Source organism: Empidonax traillii, unplaced genomic scaffold (assembly GCF_003031625.1).
Source record: "Empidonax traillii isolate 1590-97213 ecotype Southwest subspecies unplaced genomic scaffold, ASM303162v1 scaffold986:size372637, whole genome shotgun sequence".
Classification (NCBI taxonomy): domain Eukaryota; kingdom Metazoa; phylum Chordata; class Aves; order Passeriformes; family Tyrannidae; genus Empidonax; species Empidonax traillii.
Genome location: NW_020956179.1, coordinates 88,699 through 113,524, shown reverse-complemented (window position 1 = coordinate 113,524; position 24,826 = coordinate 88,699). Strand labels below are relative to the sequence as shown.

Sequence of the window (24,826 nt, the reverse complement as noted above, 5' to 3'; positions counted from 1 at the left end):
AGGGCAAGAGGGGCTGAGGGACCCAAGGGAGCTGCTGGAAGGGAAGAAGGGGCTGCAGAACCCTTCCAGGTGAGCTGGGAATCCAGGCACAGGAGACAGGAGAGTCCTTCTGAGCTGGTGCAGGGGGAGGGCAGCAGAGAGCTGCAGCGTGTCCTGAATCAGGAGAACGCTCTGAAGGACCGGGAGGGACCAGGAAGGTTGGTTGGGAGGCAGGAGCTGGGATGAAGCTTCTGGTAGTGCCTGGAGGGTTGTTTTCAGGAGGCCAGAGCACTTTGAGGGCTGTTGCCTTCAGAGATGGTCAGGCAAAGACTGGTGAGAGGCTGACAGGTGAGTGGGGCAGGATCCTGCAAGGAATCTCCTCCTGCCACGGCCCTGCCTCCATCCCTCGGCTCTGGATCCCGACCCCCAGGCCTGCTGGGCCATCTCAAGGACACTCAACATTCCTTAAGTCTGGGGGCTCAGACAGGGCCGCTCTAGGGAGCACCACCAAGTGCTGCAGTGCAGGAAGATGATGTGACCAGCTGAAACCACTCCTGCCACCCCTTCCCCAAGGGCCACACGAGGCAAACTGGTGGAGGAGAGGAAAACAGGAACATGAGGAAGCTGATTCTCCTGGCAGTGGAGAGATGGGGCTGTCAGCAAACACCTCGAGGGCTTGGCACAGCAGTGGGTGACACTGAGCCAAACTTGTCCCCTCCCTGGGCTCCAGACAAGGCTGTGCTGCAGCTCCTGGAAGCTCAGCCACACAGAGCTGCTCAGGCAGGTTGCTGGAATCCCAAAGGCTTAACCAAGGAGCAGAATCAAAGCAACACATGGCTCAGCCCTGAATCACCACCTCTCTCGTGGCTGTGCCTGCCCCAGGGCAGGTGACCATGGACTCCAGGCAGGTACTCATGGAGCAAATGCCTTGGGAGATCAGCAAGATCATTTCCTTTGCAGCAGATGAACAGTTGCAGACAGGGAACTCCAGTGTCACCTGTGACCCCTGGTCCCCAAAGTGACAATGCTGAGCTGTAAACCATCTGCAGGGCTGCAGGGGAGGGGGATCTCCTGGCTCCTGACAGGCACAGGAGGTGGGGGTCACACCTGGCAGTCACCTGGGGGGTTCTGCCCCGTGTCTCAGCGCTGCAGCCTCGCACAGTCCCTGCCACTCCAGCCCACACTGCTCCCTGTCCCTTCCCCAGGCGTGTTCCTCCCACACCCTTCCCACGCCCACCCGACCTCTCAGGGCCTCTTTTATCTCAGATTTAAATCTGTGGCTTTTTACAGTGACAAGGGCCACAGGGATGACCAGGCAAGCCTTGGCCCTGGCATTGCAACCCCCAAAATTCAGTGCTCTGAGCCCGTTCTACCACCAAGCATCGCCGTTTTACCCTACTATCAAAGCCACTCATTAGGTATTAAACACTGCCTGGTTAATTGTAATTAACACTTGTGTTATTGTGCCACCTGCCGCTTCTGCTTACATTCCTCTGTGCCCCACTGCAGCCACATGAAGGTGTCTCACGGATCACCCACTCAGGTGATGAAATACAACCTTGTCTCATGAGACTTTCACCATCACCACCACCACCACTGGCCCGCTTGGGCACTTCACACCCATGAACTCCGACAGTTTGATCTCTGACACTTTACCTGAGGAAGCAGCACTGTCCATGTCAGGCCAACACCCAGGAAGAACACAGGACTCATTTCTTGAATCCCCATTTATTTTCCCTACAACACACCACAATCGTTAAAAGACACTCTTCAGCTTCAGTTTTAGTATGAGATATCAAACACTTCAGAACTGCAACAAGCATTTCTAAACTGGGCATGTTTAATTTAGAGATTGGGAAGAAATTCCTCCCTGGGAGGGTGGGCAGGCCCTGGCACAGGTTGGGCAGAGAAGCTGCTGCTGCCCCATCCCTGGGAGTGTCCAAGGCCAGGTTGGAGCAACCTGGGATAGTGGGAGGTGTCCCAGCCCATGGCAAGGCGTGGAAGGAAATGATCCATAAAGTCCCTTCCACCCCAAACCATTCTGGGGCTCTGGGATTCTATAAAAGGGTCCCAGGGGCTGACAGAAGACGAAGTTTATGTCACACAGACAAATGCACAAAAACTGTAAAACAAGGAGGCAAAAGCCACAATTTTTAGCTGGGGAAGCTCAGAGTGGATATTGGGAACTGCTTCTTCATTAGGAGCATAATGGAATACCCAGATACAGCGGATCCCACACCCAGTGGGTGATCCCCATCCCTGGCAGCCACACAGATCCCACAGCCCACCTGGCCTGGCAGCAGGCTGGAATTCCTGACCTCCACGAGGTCTTTTCAGCCAACAGCCCCATGCTGAGTCTGACAGGACAGGGATTCCTTCCACCCTCAAAGCCGAGGAGTGATGATTGTCTACATTTTTGTCGGCTGAACAGCACATTTTCCAAAAACCCTCCTGCCCTGCTGCCCTCATGGCAACACAGAAACAGACCCAAGGTCTCCTGCATTCAGTGGCCAAAAACAAGGTGACTCAATCAGTTTAATAGTGTTGGAAGACTTCAGATAATTCTTACCTGTGCCTCGGTTTCCTCCCCCGCTGATCTCAAAGACAGACAACAGGAAGCTTAATTGATGCTTTCAAACCAGCTTTTGAGAGCTGGAGATGAAAAGGCACAAATGGAAAAGAAAAGCATTAACTGGAGTTTTGGGTATTTGTTGTAGCTATTAAAAAACACTGAACTCCCCAGAGTCCTGCATTGCTGGGCCTTCTGCAAGTGTAAAAACAAAAATCAACTCCCATCCTGAAAATCGCAGCAAAGTGGAGAAACAGAAGGTTTCACCATCAGGTATTTGCTGGAGCCAGGAACAGGCTGAGGGTGGGAGAGACTCCCTGGGGAGGGACAGAACCTGTGCTGCAGGACAGGAGAGATTTGGCAAGAAAACACGGGGGCTGAGCGATGTTTTCACATCCCCAGCTCCACATCCTGCTTCCCTGGGACTTCTTGGCAACATCTGTGATATCCTGCAAGGAGCAGCCAGGTCCCCTGACCAGGGTACAATCAGGGGCTCAACTCCAGCCCCCAGCACCCTCCTGCCAGCGCAGCTCCAGTGCTTGACCCCCACCAGCAGGGCTTGGCCACAGTGTTTGCAGGAACAGCTCGCTCCAGCCAGGCCTTTCCTGTGCTCTTTAATATCTCCAGAGGAGACTCCAAAGCCTCTCTGGGCAGCCAGGGCTCACTCACCCTCATAGAGAAGTTCTTCACCACCATGGGGATGATTCCTGGGGAATTCCAGTGCCTGCGTCCCTCAACACCTGCCATGTCAGGGGCACATCCCTATCCACAGGGGAGGGTTGGGATGGATCTCAGGGAAAGGTTCTTTCCCCAGAGGGTGGTGGGCACTGCCCAGGCTCCCCAGGGCAGTGGGCACGGCCCCAAGGCTGCCAGAGCTCCAGGAGGGTTTGGACAATGCTCTGAGGGACAGGGGGGGATTGTTGGGGTGTCCTGGCCAGGGCCTGGAGCTGGACTGGATGATCCTTGGGGGTCTTTTGCCACTCAGGATATTCTGTGACTCCATGACCCCAAGGCCAAAGCTCTGGGGCATGGACACCCTCCAATAGGGTCGTCTGGGACACCCTGTGAGGTGTGTCCCTGCTGGGGGGACAAACAGCAGCTCCCACACCACCCAGAACCTCGAGAGACCCCCCAGACCCTTCCCTGCCCCCCCTACCTACCGCCCCTCCCTCTCCCACCCCCTCCCCATTGGCCAGGGTGGCACCTGCACCCTCCCAATTGGCTCCCTGAGCCGCCCATCGACCCTTTGGGGTATTTATTTGGGGCGACGCCCAGTGCTCCCAGTTCTGCCAGTGCCGGGAGCGGAGGAGCTGCTGAGGTTGGGCTGAGCCAGGTAAGGCTGGGCTGGAGGGGAAGGGAAGGGGGGCAGGTGGGGGCTGTGTTGGGGTTATCACTTGTTTTGGGGCTGTGAGGGGGACTCCCCAAGGCCACCTCTGCTCTCGCAGGGGTTCTGCAGCCCCCTTTTCTCGGGGGGCTCTTTGTAATCCTCGCTGGGTTGGAGGTTGGGATGGACTTGGCTCCATCCCTCCAGCCCGGAGCTGCTCGGGAGCTGCGTGTGCCCACGGGGCTTTTCCAGCTCGCTGGGAAATCCACGGAACCGGGTGCTGTGTCCCTGCTGCTTTCTGGGGATTGGGGGGGGGGGGGGGGGGGGGGGGAGGTGTCTCGGTTTTTTGAGGCCAAAGGTGGTGTTCCAGGGTGTCGTGATGTGTCTGTGTGCCCTGGGGATGGGCTGGAAGGCTTGGGGGTTGGGGCGAGGTGACCTTTAAGGTCCTTTCCAAACCAAACCGTTCAGGGACTCAAATCCTTCCCTGACTGCTCCTTCGTGAGCTCTGAGATGGCTCCCTGGTGACTCCGTGGATCTGAGATTGAAGAGTTTTGGGGTTTAAAAGCTCCTTTTTTGTTGTCTGCTGGAGATGCCGGGGGGGGTGCACAGGAGGTGACTCCCACCCAGGGGCAGCACGTGAGGGGCATCCCCCCGGGCCGCGCTGATGGCGGGGGAAGCAGTGGGTGCTCCAGGGGCAGGTGATCAGTCGGGCATTCCCTTCCTGTGACGGCGCTGCCCGGGGCTATTTCACATGATAGTCCGGTGTAGGCACGGTAATGGTGTTTGGGAAGGGGGCGGCTGAGTGACAAAGGAACCAAAGCTCTTGCTCAAGAGCCCCGTGTCCCTGCAGGGCTCCCTCAAACTGCACCAGTGTTTCTCAAGACTAGCAAGTTTTTCAGTGTGGCAATGATTACCTGGGACTGTGGATGGCTGGGAAGGATTTCAGTTGCCGGAGCTGGTTCTGCTGAAACTTCCAGACGGAAAATGCGTTGAGCTGCTTGCTCTGCAAGTTACAGCTTCCAGCTGAAACCTCGTGGAAAAACTGGGAAGTGGGAAGTGCTGAGAAGCTGTTGGAATTAAAAACTTCCTCTCCTCTTTTCCAAGGAGTTACTGATCCAGTGATGGCCACTGGTTGGGGTGTTTCATTCCCCTTGGAAGGGTGTGTGGGAAGCTCTGCCTGATCTGCAGATCTGGCTTTGATCTCGGAGGTTCCCTAACGCTGCTGGTTTATCCAGAAAGGTGAGAGGGGGCACCTCTGCCAGCCACCCTCTAACTCATATCCTGAGGCCGAGGCTGGAAACCCTTTGATGCTGCTCCTAAAAGAGCCTCTGCCCTCAGGAGCATTTGCAGCCCACTCCCCACAGACATCCTGTGAGCTAGTCCTGCATTTTTGGGAACTGGGGTATCAGTGGCAAATCCCGACAAGAATGCAGGTAAGTGTTTTGACCACAAATACCTCTGCCCTGATTCGCCCTCCCTGCTCGGATCTAAAGCACTAAATTCAGCTTTGTTTTCCTCGATGGTCAATAAAGAACCAGCCACCCTGGCTGTGGTTCTGTCCTCCCAAGGTAAAATCCCTTTGGAAGGGAGAAAAGCCTCCTGGACATGAAGATCCTACTGATGCCTGCAGGACAACACACCAGCAGCCTGTTCTCATGGAGCAGAGCTGCTTTCCACAGGGAAAATAAGGACCTTACAGCCAAGGGGAGTTAAAGAACCAGCTTTGTGTGCACTGGTCCCTGTCAGAGCCAGAGAAATCAGGGAAGTGCTGATCCCAGCAGGAAAACTACTGGCTCTTCTGCCAGCCCAGGGTGGGATGAGCCTGACCAAGGCAGGGAAATGGAGCAGCTGGGTGGGTTTGGTGCCACTGTCCTGCTGTTTGGTGCCAGCCCTTGCTCCTTCACTGACTTCAGACCTGTGCCCAGCTGGGCAAGAATCACCAGTTCAGCTCTTGATCCTGGGAAAGCACAACTGGAGAGTTTCATCGTCCTGAAACCACCGTTTCAACAACTTTCTCCAGCAGTGACCTAATATTTCTGATGTAGCAATGGTATGAAATCATCTGCTCTTCACTTTCATATGAAGCAAACCACAACCAAAGCAACCAGTGATGCTGTTTCTGCTCCTCTGCCCGCCAGGACTTCCACCCACAGCAAAATCCTGCCTTGGCCGTGCCCTCTGCACCAGCTGGCCCAGAGCTGCCAAGCACCGTGTTTTCCTGCAGCCTCTGAAGTAAAACACTCAGCACTCTGGCAGGGGAAAGAGAAAATAAAACCACGCTGTGGGTTTGTGGAGATCTGCCCACACTGCAAACCCCTGGTGTTGCAACACGTGGATCTCTCCCACACAGAGAGCAAATCTTGTTCTGACACGACTGTGCTGAAGGATTATCCCTGGCAAGGCTGCATCCACAATTAACGTGGGATCTCCGCACTTCAGAGGTGGATTTTAACCTTCTACCTGATTTTCTATCAGCCAGGGAGTTGCTCCTGATTTCTATCCTCTCTTCTTGCTGTGCTGACCCTGACACCAAGACCATGGTGTCAAACTCCACAATTTGAGCTTTTCCCACCCGTCCAGAAGCAAAATAACTGAGCAAAGGGGGTTGTTTGTGGTGATGGTGTTGAAAGAGCTGTGCTTTGCCCCTGAGTCTGCCTGCTCGGACTCAAAGAAACAACAAACTTGCCCGAAAGCGAAGCACAGAGGAAGAGCCACTGACACCAAACCCCCGACTCTGGGACTGGGATTTCACCTTCAAGCCCTGCTTTGTTGGGAGCAGTTTGCTACAAGTTCTCCCAGCCTGGTGAAGTTCAAGCTGGTTTTGCTGTGCAGTTAAATTAGGTGGGATTGCCAGGGGAGTGTTGGCTCTTGGCTTCTCACTGGAGAGGCTGGAGGTGATGACTTGTGCTGCTGTACCACCCTGCATCCCTGCCCTGCTCAAACCTCACTGAATTCTGACCAACTGAGCGGTTAATGCAGAAATATTTGATGTTTGACCAAGTCACCTCCTGAGATGTCTCTGCCCAGTCCAAGGCTCACAATTGCTGGTTTCACTGCTTCTCCACAGCTCTCTGTTCCCGTTTCTCAGTAAAATAAAATCCTTACACGAGGCAAAGAACACAAGAAATGAGACAATGGGCTCTGCCGTGAATCAGAGGGCAAGTTTTTTTGGGATAGAGTCTGTCAGGGAGCCTGGAGCAGCGTGTGGCTTGGGAATCCAGTCTGGGAGGGATTTTGGTTTGAGGGTTTTCCATTGGAAAATGCCACAGCAAATCTGAGAGCAGGAATTAATTGGAAAGGAGAGGAAAGCAGAGTCTGTACTGAAGAACAAACGTGCACAAATCCCTGCTGTGCCTGACCAAGGCTGAGCATTAATCCTGGATTTATTGCCAATGCTGGAGTGTCCAGATACCAACCGAGGTCTGTGCTGGGAAAGCCAACAGACACTTAAATGATTGCATCATTAACACTTCTTTAATCCCATTATGTCACGAGAGTGCTGCTGAGCCTTGGTTTCACAGGAAGTGAGGGCAGATTTCCTGCCTAACTGGGAGGATGGGAAGGCAAGATTCAAGCTGGAATGCTGCACCTGGGAAACCTGGCTCATCCTCCTGGGAAAACTCCCCAGGATTGTTGTGTCCGTCCCAGAGCCATGAGCCTGCCAGTGGTGTTGGAGTGGGCAGTGCTGGAGAAGCTGACAAGTCCTTCACTATGAACACAGGAAAAGGGGGGTGACTGCAAAGTAACTCCCCTGAATATCCATTGCAGAGGGTATTCCAGAGGAGAAGGGCTATAAACAACCCCCATTCCCTGTCCCCCCTGCACTGCTGGGTGGCAGGAGGTGGAGAACTCAGGAGTAAAGTTGAGCCTGGGAAGCAGGGAGGGGTGGGAGGAAGTGGTTTTAAGATCTGGGTTTATTCCTCATTATCCTACTCTGCTTTGATTGGTAACAAATGAATTTCCCTCAAGTTTTGCCCATGACAATAATTGGTGAGTGGTCCTTCCCTGTCCTTATGTCCACCCATGTTATATTTATACACATATGATACATATCTATGTTATATCTCCACCTTTTGTTATATTTTCTTTCCTCTGCCCAGCTGAGGAAGGGAGTGATGGAGTGGTTTTGGTGGGTGTCTGGTGTCCAGCCATGGTCACCCCACCACCCAGAGAAAACACAAGACAGATAAGACATCTCTCACCTATTTCCAACCTGCAGCTTTCAGCCAATTGCCCTCTGCTTTTCTCCTGTTTTAGTGGGACTTTATTTCACTGCAGGAGATGAAGTTGTGCTGTTAAACCCTTGTCTTTCCTTTCAGCTGCAGCTGAATTCAGGATGGCCTCAGGAAAGACCCCAAAACCAGACCTGCTGAAGGCTGAGGAGCAGCAGCAAGCGGTAGGTGCCAGGGCAACACTAAACAGCACTCTGGAAATCTCCTGCCAGCCCCCTCTTCTCCCCCAAAACCAGGCTGGGGGGCACAGAAAGATAAAGCACGTGAAGCTGTGGCCAAACCGAAACTCCCTTAACGCAGGGAGGCAAATGTTTGGCTCAGGAGAACTTCTGGACTGGCTCAAGTGATGCAAGTAATTCTGAAACATGAGCTTACAGGTCCTACTTCCACATCTGCTCTGGTGCTGAAACCAAAGTGTGACTCAGAGTCCACGAGCCCAGAGCTCAAACTGTTAACCTTGTTTTGTCACTGGCTTGGTAGAGGCCTTGGGATGAATCTTCCCAGCCCTGAGTTTAAGAAAGATTAGGACATGGGTTTGCTGTGCCTTTGGGACCTTCCTGGGCAGACTCGTGGCTGTGTGCACCCCCCCAGCTCGAGGCTGGGCTCTGATGTCACTGTTCCTCCTGGGTTTCAGAGCGCTGTCAATCGAGTGACCAGCTTGCCCTTGCTCAACTCTGCCTTCAACCTGGTCTCCTCTGCCTACAACTACACCAAGGAGTCCCACCCTTGCCTCAGTGGCGTCTGCAACGTGGCTGAGACGGTGGCAGCCGTGGCAGTGGGCAGTGTGGTTGGAGGGGCACAGCCCATCCTGAACCAGCTGGAGCCACAGAGTGAGTGGAGGGGCTGGAGAGACCCTTGGGAACAGAGGAGTAGGTGGGGAGGGGACTTTGATGTGTGCCTGGTGGGTCCTACCCAGCTCCTACAGCACCCTGGTCTGGTTCATTCTAGCGCTGTTATCTCCCACTCAGCTCCTGGACACTGAATTTCCTGGACGCAAATCTGTTACTGGCGGAAACAATTTGGTTTCTTTAAGATACAAAGTAGAAACTGCCTTTTCTTCCTCCACCACTCCCAAGTTCTGACCACCCCAGCTGGTAGGAGCAGTGTCCGCCTTGGATATAGCTCAGGCTTGTCCATCCCAGTGCTTTTGAAGCCTTTAAACCTTATTAAAAAGCAAGTGCTACACTCCAGCTGGAGGAAATTCTACAGCTAGAAAGCTGGGAAGGCAAAATCGAGACTATTTGAACCTGCCAAATTGTAGGGTTTGTTCCCTTTTTCATGAGAAAACCACACACATCCCACCCCAGAATGGGGATTTATGTATTTTGGCCTTGCTTTCACGAACTGGACATTCTGAACTGGCCATTGCAGGGTCAAAAATCCCTCCCCAAACTGAAGAATAAACTGGTACCTCTGGTTGTCTCTTCTAGTTGCACTTGTGAATGACTATGCCTGTAAAGGACTGGATCAGCTGGAGGAGACCTTGCCCTTCCTTCAGCAGCCAGCAGACAAGGTAGAGAAAAGGCTTTTCCTGGGGGAAGCCGTGGCTTGGTGGGACTGTTTTGGGTGCAGAAGAAATACGGGGGAAATAAACTCCAGCAGGGCTGTGCCAGGCCAGGCCCTGGAAGGGGTTAGAGGAGGCACTACCATTTTTTTTTTTTATCCCCTAAAATATCTTTCTCTGCCTCTCCCTGCCCTAGGTGCTGTCGGACACCAAGCAGCTGGTTTCCACCAAGGTGACATCTGCCATGGACGCCGCCTGCGAGGCCAGAGGAGCCGTGGCTGAGAAGGTCACTGAAGCTGTGGACCTCACCAAAAGTGTGGTTGGGGACAGCGTCAAGCTGACCAGGTCAGTGGTCACCTCCACTGTCAACAGCGCTGTGGAGGCTGCCCAGGGAGCCAAGGAGCTGGTGACCAGCAAGGTGACAGAGGCCGTGGATGTCACCAAGCACATGGTGGAGGACAGTGTGGACAAGACCAAGTCTGCTGTTGCTTCCACCATTGTCAACGCTGTGGAGGCTGCCCAGGGAGCCAAGGAGCTGGTGACCAGCAAGGTGACAGAGGCCGTGGAGGACACTAAATCTGCAGTTGCTTCCACCATCAGTGCAGCTGTAGGGGCTGCCCAGGGAGCCAAGGAGCTGGTGGCCACCAAGGTGACAGAAGCTGTGGATGTCACCAAGCACATGGTGGAGGACCATGTGGACAAGACCAAGTCTGCAGTTGCTTCCACCATTGTCAACGCTGTGGAGGCTGCTCAAGGTGCCAAAGACCTCGTGACCAACAAGGTGACAGAGGCCGTGGAGGACACAAAGTCTGCTGTTGCTTCCACCATCAGTGCAGCTGTAGGGGCTGCCCAGGGAGCCAAGGACATGGTGACCACGAAGGTGACGGAGGCAGTGGATGCCACTAAACACGTGGTGGAGGACCGTGTGGACAGGACCAAGTCTGCTGTTGCTTCCACCATTGTCAGCGCTGTGGAGGCTGCCCAGGGAGCCAAGGAGCTGGTGACAGACAAGGTGACCAAAGCAGTGGACCTCAGCAAGCACATTGTAGAAGACAGCGTTGACATGACCAAGTCTGCAGTTGCTTCCACGATTGTCAACGCTGTGGAAGCTGCCCAGGGAGCCAAGGAGCTGGTGACCAGCAAGGTGACAGAGGCTGTGGATGTCACCAAGCACATGGTGGAGGACAGCGTGGACAGGACCAAGTCTGCTGTTGCTTCCACCATCAGTGCAGCTGTAGGGGCTGCCCAAGGTGCCAAGGACCTGGTGACCAACAAGGTGACTGAGGCAGTGGACCTGACCAAAGGGGCTGTCCAAGACAGTGTTGAGAAGACCAAATCCGTGGTCACCTCCACGGTCAGTACAGCCCTGGACGCTGCCTATAGCACCATCTCGAGCAAGATAAGCACGGGCGTGGAGATGACCAACTCAGTGGTGACCAACAGCATCAGCAAGGCCAAGGCGGTGAGCCAGGCAGTGGCTGGGGGTGTGGAATCTGTCCTGGAGATGTCAGAAGATCTGGTGGATCACTTCCTCCCGATGACAGAGGAGGAACTAGGTAAAAAACTCCTTCCCTGGCGGCTCTAAATGCAAATCCTTTCCCCACGTGACTAGAGAGCACCTGACCCAGCAAGACTCAGCTTCTGAAGCAGACAGGTAGCTCTGAATTCGCCAACACCAAATTGCCACGTGGTATGGGACAGAGTTCAAGCATTTATTGGTCCCTGCCCATCAGCCTCAAGGTAAATAAACACATGGGTTCACGCTTCAACCTCTCCATCGAGTCTGCTTATCTGAAGAGAACGTGCTGAGCAGGGGCTGCCTTTACCACCTGAACAACCACAAACCTCTCCTGTTCCCACAGCAACCTTCCTGTTCTCCCAGGGGTTAATCTGACCTCTCCCCTCTCCTCCCAGCTGGGGGAGGGAAGCCCGGCTTGCATCTCTGTTCTTGTCTCCTCCAGGTAAATTGGCCACCGCCGTGGAGGGCTCTGGGATGGTGTCCGTGGAGGAGCAGAAGGAGCAGCGCAGTTACTTTGTGCGCCTGGGCTCCCTGTCCAGCAGAGCCCGGCTCAGAGCCTACCAGCACTCCCTGCACAAGCTGCAGTGCATCCGCCAGAGCACCCAGGACACCCTGTCACGGCTGCAGATGGCAATCAAACTGGTACAGGCACGCTTTTCCCCCCACACACACACACTTTCCTCCTGTCTGTAGCCTTCCTGCCCTGCTAGCCAGCTGGAAGCTGCTCCTCCACCCTGCACCACTGTCACCTTGGATCCCTCCCTGGCAGGGAAGCCCTCCTGCTTCTCTCTGTGTGTGCTTGCAATGCAGCTGCTCCTCTCGTTTTTCCCCATCAGATTGAGTCTGTGAAGGAGAGCTTTGGCCAGAAGCTGCTGGAAGGGCAGGAGAAGCTCCATCAGCTGTGGGTGAACTGGTGCCTGACCCAACCCAAAGGAAACCAAGTTCAAACTGCCTGCCAGCCAGAGGTATCCCTGCAAGGTGTATTTGGCCAGGCCTTAGGTGGCTGGTGGCCATCCCACCTGCTCTGGTAACTGAGCTGTCTCTCTCCCAGCAGGTAGAGTCCCGCACTCTAACTATGCTGAGGATCATCACCCAGCAGCTACAGCCTGTCTATGAGAACCTGAAAACCAGCATCCAAGGCCTCCCCAGCAACATCCAAGAGGCTGTGTATCAGGCCACTCGAAATATCCACAAGCTCCATAGCTCTTTTTCCAATGCCATGTCCTTCCAGGACCTCTCCAGCATCACCCTGATGCAGAGCCAGGACTGTGTGACAGAAGCCCGGAGGTCCCTCGATGTCCTGTTTGAGTATGTCACTCACAACATCCCCCTGAACTGGCTCGTGGGGCCCTTCAGGGCCATAGCTGAGGTGGCTCAGGGCAGCAGAAAGCAGAAGAAGAGAGAGATGGTGACTGATAGGAAGTTACCCGTGTTGGAAAAGGCTCCATCATCACAGGAGGCGACTGAGACACCCAGAGAGCTCAAGGGAACCAACAGGATCCCAGGGGAAACGTGGTATGAAGTGCTGGATAAGCTGAAGGAGGAGGCAGAGAAGAGGGAGAAGGAGGCAGGAAAGGTGAAGGAGGAAGCAGGGAAGCTGGAGGAGGAGGCAGGGAAGGTGAAGGAGGCAGAGAAGCTGGAGGAGGAAGCAGGAAACGTGAAGGAGGAAGCAGGGAAGCTGGAGAAGGAGGCAGGAAAGGTGAAGGAGGCAGAGAAGCTGGTGGAGGAAGGAGGGAAGCTGGAGAAGGAGGCAGGAAAGGTGAAGAAGACAGAGAAGCTGGTGGAGAAGGAAGCAGAGAAGGTGGTGGAGGAGGAGGCAGGAAAGGTGAAGACAGAGAAGCGGGAGGGGAAGGCAGGAAAGCTGGAAGGGAAGGCAGGGAAAGTGAAGAAAGCAGGGAAGCTGGAGGAAGAGGAGGCAGAGAAAGACACAGAGGTGGCACTGGCTGCAAGGGAGGTAAAAACTAGTGCACCAGAGGAAGGTCTCTGATAAATCCCAGCTCTTCTGGCCAAGGCTCCCTGGTTAGAACTGCACTTGATGTTTTAGTCGTGTGTCCAGTTGTGCCACAAGTGCCTCCTGCTCTGAGTTTACAGTCAGATGCAGTTGCAAGGACATTTGACAACCGAGGGGGGAGGGTGGTTGTGTATCTTGATTTACTATTTTTAAATCCCTGCTGCGCTGAAAGGGAAGATGGGGACCTGCACTTCAGCTCTTTGTCAACCAAGCTGCTCGTGTGAGTGGCTTATTCTTGCTGAGACAAGTTGTGGCAGAGAAGAAGTTGTCTCAGCTTTTATTTTTAAAATGTAGGATTTGCTTTTAATTCCACCCAAGCCGTGGAAAACTTGAGGAGATGCTGAGCTCGACTTTTGTGACACCGTTTCCCGCCTTCTACGAGTTCAAAAATGCCCGGCAAGGACTCGACTTCCTCTGTGCCTCTTGTGCTTCCGGGGAGGCTGGGCCGGATGCGGCACATCTGGCACAGCTGGAGCCAGAAGCTGCTCCTCAGGAAGAGATTTCTCTTCGTGGATCAGCCAAACACTTCTTCCTTCATGGAGGAACACTCAGCAGGGTGGGGTTTTCTTTAATCACCACGGTTTTTAGGGCCTTATCTTTCCTAGCTCTGCCACTGACTCCAGGGATCATGGTTGTGTAACTGCAGGCCTGAAACACTTCACAGCCACTAAGCTGGCAAACAAGGCAGCTTTTCCCAGGATTTACTCTGCCTGCCATGGGATTAGCATATCCTGCTATTAAAAGGGGGAGGAAGGGGGGAAGGTGCTGGTTCTTTCCCAGCCAACAAGGCTTTGTAACAACTTCTAATGTAATTTATTTGGGTAACTCGTGTTCTGTCATGGCCCCTGTGCTGGAGCTGCTGAGCAGACACCAGAATAAAGTGTGACCTGCGTTCAGAGGCGTGTGGGTTTGTGTGAACCTAAAGCTGCAGTGTCGAGTTCTCCCCTTACCTGAGCTGCTTCAAAGCTTGCATTTACCAGACCTCTTCTCTGGCCAGGCTTGGTCCTGCTGGAGGGGGAAAAAACAAATTGCTTTTAGCATGTCCCATGCTTTCTGAAGCAGAAAAACATCTTTTGTCCCCAAGACTTCTGCCTGAGGCTCAGGTGCTTCTGTTCATGTCCCATTCCTGTCTCCCCCTCACCCCTCTGGATCTTGGGCTGTCCATCCTCACTCATCCCACTTCCAACACTTCCTCGAGGCAGTGCCCCCACTGCTCTGAACCCCCCTTCAACAGCTGCCCTCTTATTGTGTGTTTGCTATCAATGTTTCTCTATTAGATTTGCGGCTTCAAGTTTATTTTTTGCCCTAAATTCACATTTCTTAGTGTTTGATCAGCACCCTACACCAGAATTAAAGTGTTAGGGAATGTACCCAAACCCAGGAACAACACCTGGATTAGATGTTTTCAAGCTCCCTTATTCATTGTCACCTTGACTCTATTACGCTACTGAGGGAGGATTTTATTCAAGTTCTCAAAACGTCTTAAGAGGGGCTCATAATTTGCCTCTTTTTTGTTTTAATAAATCTTTTGGTGTCACCTCTACGAGTTCATGGGGGGAGACACCAGACAGGGCTGGTCGAGACAGGGGGAGGTGGCGGCTCAGGGGGGCTGAGATGCTCCTGTTGAAGTCCCCAGGCCCTGGAGGAGCTGTCCCCTGTCCCGGTTCCCCCGGTCCCGCCCCGCTCCGCCCCGGCCGTGCCCATCGCCCCGCGCCGCTTCCGCCTGCCCCGGGCACCGGCACTGGCCGCAGGTAAGCTGATCCCTTCCCTTCCCGGCTGATCCCATCCCTTCCTGGCTGATCCTATCCCTCCCCGGCTCATCCCATCCCTCCCCGGCTCATCCCACCCCTCCCCGGCTCCCGCGGGGATCAGACCCGAGCGCTGCCCCCGCCTCGCCCGCTGCAACTTCCGCGCTCGTTGGGCAATTGGAGGATTTTTATGAGAGCGGAAACGAGCAGATTGAAAGTAGAAAGTTTCCACAGTCGAGAGGCACTCGGGGGCACTTGCTTGGGCTGCCTTTAAATAGGGAAAGTTCCCGCGGTAGTGCTCAGGCAGCGCCTGGAGCGGTGTCCCACCGGGAATCAGCTCCTCTGCTCCGGACACTCCTGCTGTTTAATTAAACCCCTGTCAGAGGCCTTGGGTGAGTGCGGGGGCTCAGGGACCAGCTGAGGATGGGGATACAATGTCCCTAGTCCCAGCTCCGGGACCCCAACATCAGAGGGCCATGAAATTTCTGGAGTGAGCCCAGAGGAGATCACGGAGACGCTCCAAGGTCTGGAGTCCCTGTGCTCTGGAGCCAGGCTGGGACAGCTGAGGGTGTCCACCTGGAGAAGAGAAGGATCCAGGGGGCTCCAAGAGAGCTGGAGAGAGACTTTGGACAAGGGCCAGGAAGGACAGAACACAGGGAATGGCTTCCCAGTGCCAGAGGGCAGGGTTCGATGGGATATTGGGAAGGAATTCCTCCCTGTGAGGGTGGGGAGGCCCTGGCACAGGTTACCCAGAGCAACCTGTGGCTGGAAGCATCCACGGCCAGGTTGGACGGGGCTTGGAGCACCCTGGGCTAGTGGAAGATGTCCCTGCCCATGGCAGGGGGTGGAACTGGGTGATCTTAAAGGTCCCTCCAAACCCAAACCATTTCATGATCAGCAGCCTGACAGGGGATGCACTCGGGTTATCAGTTGGAAAGGGTTTTCTCCAAGCCTGCTTTATTCCTCAACTGCCAGCACAAGAAGGCCTCTGGAACCCCCTGCCTGGAGGAGACAGCCACTCACATTTACCTAAACACATCATTACTTCAGTAATTATTTAAAACCAGTTATCATTACTGTGAAAAGAATGCAAGGAACGAGCCCTTTGCTGATCACAGGGCTGGGATAACGCACGGAGCGCTGGCAGAGCTGCAAGCACAGAACAGAGGCAAAAATACTTGAGGGAGCGTCTGGGAGCTCCACGAGCCCTGGGAGCATCCCCTCAGCTCCCCACATCACCCTCTCTGAACTGTCCTCTGTTCTCCTCACAGGTTCCCCAGGACAGAGATAACCCAGTTCCAAGACGAGCCCTGGGCACAAAGAGCTTGTGTGGTACGAGAGGCGCAACCAGGACACCCTCGAGCCCCACACGGGAACAAAAGATGCCATAAGATGATTTTTCCATCCCTGCCGCTTCACTCCATGGTCTGGGCCAGCAGCTGCTGAGATGGCACAGAGCACTGAGCTCCAGCCAAGCTTTGAGGACGTGTTTAATATTCTGTCCCGGGTCCCACAAGACAAACTCCTGAGCCTCAAACTCAAACTGAGGCACCTGATACCCGGGCCCAGCAGCAAGCTGCTGCAAGCCATGGTCCTGCTCACCCTGGGGCAAGACACGGAGGCAAGGATTTGTTTGGATGCCTTGAGGGATAACCCAGCAGCCCGGTATGTCCAGCAGACCAAGCTGGGTGCTGCAGGAAGGCAAGAGGATGGGGAGGATGTGCAGCCTCCCCAGCTGGATGCAGGTGCCGTGGCACTGCTGGCACAGGTGTACAAAGTGTTGGCACAGGAGAAGCTGTGCAGTCCTGAGGCCTGGGACAAGGCCCGCCAGGCTGCCACCAAAGCCTGCCAGGACACTCAGAGGGGGATGCTCAACAACATCCTACCTGAGGAGCAGGGGTTTGCTACCAGCTTGGGCCCGAGTGACAGATTTCAGACGCTGAGATCCGATGAGAACACGGGATTTCTCCGGAGGGGCAGCTCCAGTTACGTGCTGAGAAGTTCTCCAGTGCAGATCGGAGGCAACTCCGAGCTCTCAGCCCCACGGACCTTGTGCTCCACGGGGAGCTCCTCTCTCCCCAGCTCTTTGGAGGTCAGTGAATCGCCAACACTGGTTTTCCACAGCCCTCCCTCTCCCCCTGAGGGCGTCCCCCAGCCCAGCAGTGCTGGACACCCCAACAGGGACACACAGAGCCCCCAGGAATCCAGCTGGGTCAGCAGCCCCAGCTCCCACCCCGGCCAGGACACAGGTGCCCAAGTGCCCCGGCCAGAGGAAGGTCTGCAGGGCAGTTCCTGCCACCCAGAGCTCCCTGTTCCCTCAGAGGGGGCTGTGATCCAGCCTGCCCAAAGCAGTGACATTCCCAGCACAGTGACAGAACCTTCTGCTCCAAGAGAAAACACGTATGAAAAGCAAGATGAAAAGCAACTATCTACTGGTCCTCCTGACCCAGGAGCTGCAGCAGGCACTGATATGCCAGCAGGCATTCCTTGTAACTCTACATCTGCTTCTATTCCAACCCGTTCCTTTCCTCCTCCTCCCACACAATCCTTATCCTCAACCGTTCCTCCTCCTCTTCAGGAACCTCCTTCCAACTTCACTCCCCCTCCCCTGTGCTCATCCCCCTCTCCAGCCTGGCCTCCTCCTCCTCTCCCAGCTGTGGACCCAGTGTCCCTGTCAGAGCCAGATGGTGGCAAGTTCTTCACATTTGTTGTCCTGCATGCCAGCGAGGATGAGGTTGTTGCCCAGCGGGTCAAGAAGCTGCTGGAGAGCATGGGGGTGTCCAACGGGGCCACACTCTGCGAGGATTTCTCCGTCGCCGGCCGCAGCCACATGGCAGGCTTCCTGGAGGCGATGGAAAACTCCGCCTTCATGATCCTCCTGCTAACCAAGAACTTCACAAGCAACCTGTGTCTGTTCCAGACAGACACTGCTCTGATGCAGTCCATCCACGACCCGTCCAAGCACTACTCAGTCATCCCGTTTTTACCCAAGGCGAACGCCCTGGAGCAGAGTCAGATCCCCAGGATGCTCAGCGCGCTGGTGACCCTGAAAGAGAGCTCCCCTCTGTTCCCCAAGGTGGTGCACAACACTTTTAACCCCAAGAAGATCAGTCAGAAGAAAGCCATGTGGGAGCAGATGCAGAGAAGGAAACTCCAGCTGCGCTGGGAAGAGCAGCAGGCCCAGAAAAACTTGGCTGCCCTGAGCCTTGGCCTCCCTTCCCAGGTGCCTCCAGCAGTGACACAGCCGTGGCCACCAGAGCCATCCCAACAGTGGTGTCCCCACACCCCCACGGTCCCTCCCTCTGCTGGGCACCACCCACAAGCTCAGATGGGTCCCCCCAGTTCCCAACCACTGCTCCCACCAGGCCACTACAACATCACGCCAGGCCCGGGAGGGATCGTCATCCAGCACGCGCGGATGGTCCAGATCGGGAACCACAACACCATGCAGGTGGAAACTGGGCCACAGGGCAGCGAGGGGCAAACCAGGTACCCTGTCTGATCGGGGTCAGCCAAGGTCAGAGGCAAAACTGATCTCAAATCCTAGATTACAGTGATTCTGCTGGGACTAATCTCACTTCTCTGGGGGTCAAAGGTGCCGCTTTCCTGAAGCATAGAAGAAAATTCCTGATTTTATGTTGGACTGTTTTCCTTGTGATTATTCTCATATAACTGAGAAAACTATTTTCCTGATTTTCTGGGGCTACTTGAAGATTTTATAAATAAATTTTAATGAATTTATTTGTGTTTCTCCAGTTTTTTCCTGCAGAATTAGAAAAGGGGCAGTCAGGGATACATGAAAAACCTGTTCCGCATGTGGGGTGGAAAGGGCTGGGAGATAGCACCGAGCAAATCACTGGAGGGACAATCTTCAGGGGGTCACTGTGCCCTCCTGCCAAGGTGCTGAGCACCACAGGGTCCCACTGTTTTCTTCCAGCAGAGCAAAGCCCCAGATCCCTCCCTCTTCTTTCAACCCACCAGGCACAGCCATTTTCCTGATCGTCAGCAGAGGTCACCCCAAAGCCACCGAGTGACTGGGAATGGGGCTGTTCCCTGGGTGGAGCAGAGCCCTGAGCCAGCTCAGGCTGTGCCAGGAGCAGGGCAGGACTCACCCCACTCCTCACCCGACTCCTCCCACCCAATTCCTGCCCCTCAGAGGAGCTGAGGAGACACATCCCTGTTAAAGTGGATCCCGAGGGTCACTCTGATCCACACGGGGAGGTGCCCCCAGCCCAGGAGGTCCTGCAGGGGTGTGTGTGTGTTCCTGTCACTCTGTGCCTGTTCCAGCAGGTTCCAAATCTCAGGACTCCAACAAACCATCCCACACCTGGGACTGCCCAAGCTGGGCCCTCACAGGGCCTAATTCTGGACTGTGCTCCTTGTCCAAGAACCATTCAAGCCTCACTCCCACCCCCTGTATGAGACACATCAGTAAGTCCTCAGAGAAGACTCTGCAGGACCCAGTGACAACAGTTTAACTCATTTACTCTTTCCAGAGCCTGCTGGAATCCTCCAAGTGCTCAAACTCCTTTTATGTCTCTATTTTCTGTTAAAAAGGTGCTGTGTTAATGCAATTCGTGCCTCCTGCAGTCAGTGCAGGACAGTTTTTCCCCTCGGGAGAACACACACATCCCTCCTTCCCCAGCTCCTCTCCTCCTATAAATAAACACCACACGGAATGAGGCAACTGGAAGCTGCTCCAGCTTGTAAACAACCTCAAGCACAGCCACATCCAGCCTGCCTGGATCACAGAAAGGGACAGGGGAGGATGTGTGGGGTACAGCAGGGTCTGCAGCCACCCCAGGGGAACAAAACTCTTCTCTGTCCAACATAATTAACAAAACAATCACTGAAACACTTCCCTGCTCCCCACAACTCCCTGTTTTGCCCCACATGGCCCAGACAACACCTACAATAGATGAGGCCTGTTCAGTGTAATCACCCCTAAATCATGCAGTGAGTTCTCTCACCCTGTAATTACTATCAACCTTTAATTGCTGGGCCCTCTGTGCAATTACACATTATTTATGTGTTTAAAATAATTAAAAAAAAAAAAAAAAGAAATTAAAATCAAAGCCTTTTCTATCACACAAAATATTCTCCTCCTTGGGGGCTGCTGTACCTGATTGGACCCCCTGGCTCCCCTGACCACACCATCCCAGCTCCAGGGGGGCTTCTGCATGGAATAACTGCCTTCCAGATGGAATTGCACTGATCAGCCACTGCCTCTGCCCTGAGGCCACCTGGCTCCTTGTACCTGCCTGGCTCCTGCTCTCCCACACACCCAAAGATCACCTGGAGCACAGGAGGAAACACCTTTTAATTCCTCTGGTTTTGCCCTCCCACCAACAGATTTTTGGGGGGTGAAAAAACATAAATTCGATACTATAAATTCTGCTTGCTGTGCCCGGTGTCCCAGGTGTGTAAGGCAGGCAATACCTGAGTCAACACAGATCCCTTCACGCTGTTTCATTGACCTCAAAACACAAGGCAAAAAAACACAAGCAGAGGTGTCATTTCAGTGTCAGTGTTATCCTCTTCCAGGGATACTTTGCCACTGCAGCACAGATAAGTTTTTTTTTCCCAGGAGCAACAACGAATCCATCACACCTGTTGATTGCAAACACCCCGTATTTCCACACCCACAGTGTCCCATCCCTCGGGGACAAGCTGGAAAGAGAGGCTCACCAGGAAGAAGTCCACTGGAAGGCACTTGCATTCTAGCAGCCATTTTTTGTTTTATTATTTAAAGTTAAGAGCGCTCATCAGCTCACAAAGGAACAAATCCCATTCCTGCAGTTTAGGTCAGGTTTCAGCCAAAAGGAAAAATAAAACAAACAAACAACAACAAAAAAAAATCCAACAAAAATAGAAGGCAGCTAAACTAACTCTGCACTTTACAGCTCAATTCAAGTTAAACCTCCTTGCTTCATAAATAAATGTTATAGTTAACACTGCAAAAATGTAATGGCAGATCTACAATATCTTTAAGGGGCAGAGAGCGTTGGTTATTGAGGCTGATAAATACAAGTAGAGAAGCTTCAGTAGCACATTGAGCACAGGTGGTGCCAGGGGTCTGCTCTCCCAAAAGTGGGACCTTTCCCAAAGCTCCAAGGCAGCTGCTTCCCCCCCCCTCCCACCTCCCCCAAACTGTGCTTCCCACCCTGCTCAGGGCCAAGAAATGAGCCACAGGCTGCCCAAGTCCTGTCACCCCCCTGCACAAGGATAAACCGCTGGAAACTCTTTTGTTTTCCACCACACAGGGTTCTGCTCATGGAGGCAAAAAACCTGCCCTAAGCCTTAAAAAAACCAAGGTGTGTGCAGATCCTAATTAAAGGAAGGAGCTTGTCCAAACAGCAGCCAGGTGAGATTTCGAACTCCACCTTTGAAGTAGCACCATCCTCAGAAAAGTTGAGAGAAAAAAGAAAAAAAAAAAAGAAAAAAAGAAAAAAAAGAATCGAAGGCCCAAACCGGCTGCTCAGAACCCACTGTATGGAGGTTTAATTAATGGGATAATTAACACAGCCCATGGAGGTGACACTAAAACCTCCCGAGGACAAGGAGGTACCTTAAACTTTCATGTTTCATCTTCCATCAGCCCACGCTGGTGCAAACATGGCACAAACACTCACCTGCTTAAATAACCCCCCGCAAACACCCCCACACACTGCAGGTACCTCCCGTCCTACAGGGCTTGCAAGAGCTGAGCCTCAAAAAATGGTTCAGCCTGTGCTGTTTTGGCTCCAAAACCTGGCCACGTCCACCCTCACAGCTCGATCCCTGCTGACCTCTGGAGCTAAAGCACCTCCACACGGGGAATGGAGCACAAAGGTGTGCAGTGGGCAAGCCAAGGGCCCCAACATCACGTTTTTCAACTTGGGTTCATTAAAGCAGCTTTTCCTCCCCGTTCATAAACCCCCGACATCTACGGGTGAAACTGCATAACCAGGACTGACCTTCCTCTATCTTACAGGACTGGAGAAGTCTTGCAGCATAGATAGGGCCTGGCTCTACGAGAGAAGAAACATCCCAGCTTTATGCACAATCATGGAAATCTCAGGCCTTAAAACACCCTTTGGCCAACCGAGAGAGAGAAAAACCCTGTCCTCAGCACACCCAGCCCTGTGCCATGCAAGGAACTCCCTCAGCAGAGCACGAGCCCCTCAGCTGCTGGACTTGTGCTGTCCCAAACGTGACAAGAGGGAGGGGAAAGGATTAGTTGGAAGGCATTTTATTCCTCACTCGCTTTCTGCGTGTTGGATGTGTGGGCTGGGGAGGGCCAGAGCACGTGGGAGGGGTTGTGTAGCTGCTCCAAAGCTGAACGCTGAGTTAATCCAGCACTAACGGGAGAGGCAGCAAGTCCCAGGGAATCTCCGTTCTCCTTCCTTCTCAGGACAAGACGGGAAAGGGCAGGGGCTGTGGCCTTCTGTGGACACAGTGCACTGGAGAGAGCTGGTACCTGAAGGTGACAACAACGAGGGACAGCCGAGAGCTCTCGAGCCTCCTCCTCCCTGCCCTGCCTTGCCAGCTCTGCGGTGGCAGATGGGGACAAAGCTCAGCACTTGGCCGAGGACAGCCCGAGACCTCCGGCTGCACAACCTCCATGGGGTGGGACAGGCGAGGGACAGGCCGGGGGGACACCAACTCTCGTGCCCTAGTGCAGCTCAATGAAGGCTTCCAGCTCCTCGGGGATGAACCCCTTGTAGGGAATCTTGTGCTTGTCCAGGGCTCGAGCAGCAAGGCACTGGAGGGTGATGTAGTTGAAGGGCTGCATCGTGCTCTTGGTGAGCAGCTTCTCGTCCAGCAGCTCGTAGGCCGTCTGCTTGAAGGCGTTGGTGGCATCCATGTGCGCCCCGGCCTCCATCAGGGCCCTCATGATGAGCGGGCAGTTGTTGCGGGCGGCCACGTGCAGGGGGGTGTTGTTGTCGTAGTCGCGGCTGTCCGGGTCGGCCCCGCACTCCAGGAGCAAGTTGACCACGTGCAGCGACGGGAACTTGCCCACGGGGTAGCGCCCCACCGTCGTGGTGTCCTTGTCCACGGCCATGTGCAGGAGGGTGAAGCCGTTCTTGGCCCGGGGGCTGCACTTGAGCAGGCGGTAGATGGTCTGGCGCTTCTGGTGCTCCTGCTCCGGGGTGCACTCCACCTTCTCCAGCAGGAACACCAGGTGCAGGATGATGGCCAACGTCTTGGTGAACTGCACCGAGTCAGCCACGGGGTCCTTGCCGTGCACCAGGGCCCTCTCCACCTCCCGCACCCCTTTGCTCAGCACCCCGATGAGGTCGGAGAAGCCCAGGTGGGTGGCTAAAGTGCCTTTGGAGCGGTCCTGGAGCACGTAGGAGTAAAGCTCGGCGAAGGAAAGGAAGCTGCTGGCAGTCATGGGGCTGAGAGGCTCCAGGTTGCCTTGCTGCATGTCCAGGGCGTACTTCCACAGGTTGATGCAGCGCTCGAAGTTGCCGGAGTCGGCGTAGACGGCGCCGCGGTAGCGGATGTAGTAGGAGGTGTCGGGGTGGGAAGGGCCCAGGATGCGCTCCCGGATCAGCAGCGCCTGCATCCGCATCTCGTCGGGATCTGTGATCAGGGCCTCCAGTTCCTCCAGAGAATTCACCTCCCGGGAATAGTCATAGGCCAGCACCAGCTGCCGGGGCTCGGGTTTGGGCAGGTACTTCCCGCCCTCGCAGCGCAGCTCCATCGCCCTCCGCCAGTACTTGTGGGCCCCCAGGAGGTCGCGTTTCTTGTCCACAAACGTGGCACCCAGCAGCTCCAGCGCTTCCACAGCCGCCTCTCGAGTGCAGAACACGGTCGGGACCTCGTCCTGGCTGGAAGCTGAGGCGCCGCATCCCTCACCCCCCTCTTCTTGGCAGCCCTGAGTCTCCCTGCTGGGGCCGCAGCCCCTCTGATGGCTCCCACCCGAGGCGCAGGTCCCGCTCGCGCTCCCCGCGGCCTCCTCCTGCTGCAGCCCCCCCTGGATGAGGTACTCCACGATGTTGGTGTGGCCGGTGACGCTGGCGGCGAGCAGGGGGGTCATTCCGTAGCCGTCCTTCTCCATGCGGGCTTTGGAGCGGAGCAGGAGCTGCAGGATCTCCAGGCTGCCGGACTCGGCGCAGTCGTGCAGGGCCGTGTTCCCCTTCACGCTGCGCCGGTTCACGTCGGCCCCTTTCTCCAGCAAGTAGCGGGCGATCTCCCGGTGCCCCTTGTAGCACGAAATCATCAAGCACGTGTGTCCGTGCCGGTTGGCCACCTCCAGGTCGGCCCCGCGCTCGCCCACCAGGTACCGCACGATCTCCAGGTGCCCATCGAAGCAGGCGGCCCGCAGCGGGGTGGAGTTAGTCAGGGTGGTCTGGTTCACCGAGGCCCCGTGGTCCAGGAGGCTCCGCACCACCCCCAGGTGCCCGGCGGCCGAGGCCGCCCACAGCGGCGGGGCCCCCTCGATGGTCTCGCCGTCGAAGCTGACGGAGCCGCCCTCCTCCACCCGGGCCCCGCAGTGATCCAGCAGGTACTCCACCACCTCCAGGTGCCCGTGCCGCGCCGCGATCAGCAGCGGGGTGCTGCCCGCCCCGGGCCCGCCACCGCCGCCGGGCCCCGCCGTCAGCGCCTCCAGCTCCTCACGGCTGCGGCTGCCCAGGAGCTTCTGCAGCAGCTTCAGCTTCCCGTCGCGGGCCGCGTTGTAGACGGCCGTGCGGAGGTCCATGGCGCCGGGGGCCGCGTCCTGGCCATGGACCGGCGGCTCCGGCGCGGCCCCAGCGCGGCGCGGGGCGGGCGGGGGGCGACGGGACCCCCCTGCCCTCAGCTCGGCGGGACCTTCACCGCCCGGGCCCGGCCGCCATCTCAGGCTGCGCCAAGGAACAAAATGGCGCCGAGCGGGGCGGGGCGCGCAGCGAGGGGGATGATGGGAACTGTAGTCCCGAGAGCCGTGCAACCCCTACGGCCCCGCGCCGCCTGC

The 24,826-nt window shown here is 55.3% G+C and overlaps 3 protein-coding genes across 4 annotated transcripts; 2 read left to right on the top strand and 1 right to left on the bottom strand.

Moving 5' to 3' along the window:
- Window positions 1–8,208: 8,208 nt before the first annotated feature.
- On the top strand, window positions 8,209–16,177 carry LOC114067892 (perilipin-3-like). Its single transcript, XM_027903623.1, has 11 exons — window positions 8,209–8,268; window positions 8,739–8,934; window positions 9,535–9,617; window positions 9,805–10,209; window positions 10,726–10,962; window positions 11,062–11,164; window positions 11,570–11,769; window positions 11,964–12,092; window positions 12,179–12,673; window positions 14,775–14,889; window positions 16,158–16,177. Exons 1-11 carry the CDS (start codon window positions 8,209–8,211, stop codon window positions 16,175–16,177), a joined length of 2,043 nt encoding a protein of 680 aa, XP_027759424.1.
- TICAM1 (toll like receptor adaptor molecule 1) lies at window positions 14,837–18,615 on the top strand. 2 transcript variants are annotated; one of them, XM_027903621.1, is made up of 2 exons: window positions 14,837–14,889; window positions 16,158–18,615. In XM_027903621.1, the coding sequence occupies exon 2, from the start codon at window positions 16,334–16,336 to the stop codon at window positions 18,386–18,388; it is 2,055 nt and encodes a 684-aa protein (XP_027759422.1). In that variant the 5' UTR covers window positions 14,837–14,889; window positions 16,158–16,333; the 3' UTR covers window positions 18,389–18,615. The 2 variants fall into 2 exon arrangements, with proteins under 2 accessions (XP_027759422.1, XP_027759423.1); XM_027903622.1 differs by lacking the exon at window positions 14,837–14,889 and adding an exon at window positions 15,185–15,278.
- A 1,984-nt stretch (window positions 18,616–20,599) lies between these two features.
- On the bottom strand, window positions 20,600–24,706 carry FEM1A (fem-1 homolog A). The gene has a single exon (XM_027903619.1). It carries the CDS (start codon window positions 24,572–24,574, stop codon window positions 22,541–22,543), a length of 2,034 nt encoding a protein of 677 aa, XP_027759420.1. The 5' UTR covers window positions 24,575–24,706; the 3' UTR covers window positions 20,600–22,540.
- Between the last annotated feature and the right edge of the window lie 120 nt (window positions 24,707–24,826).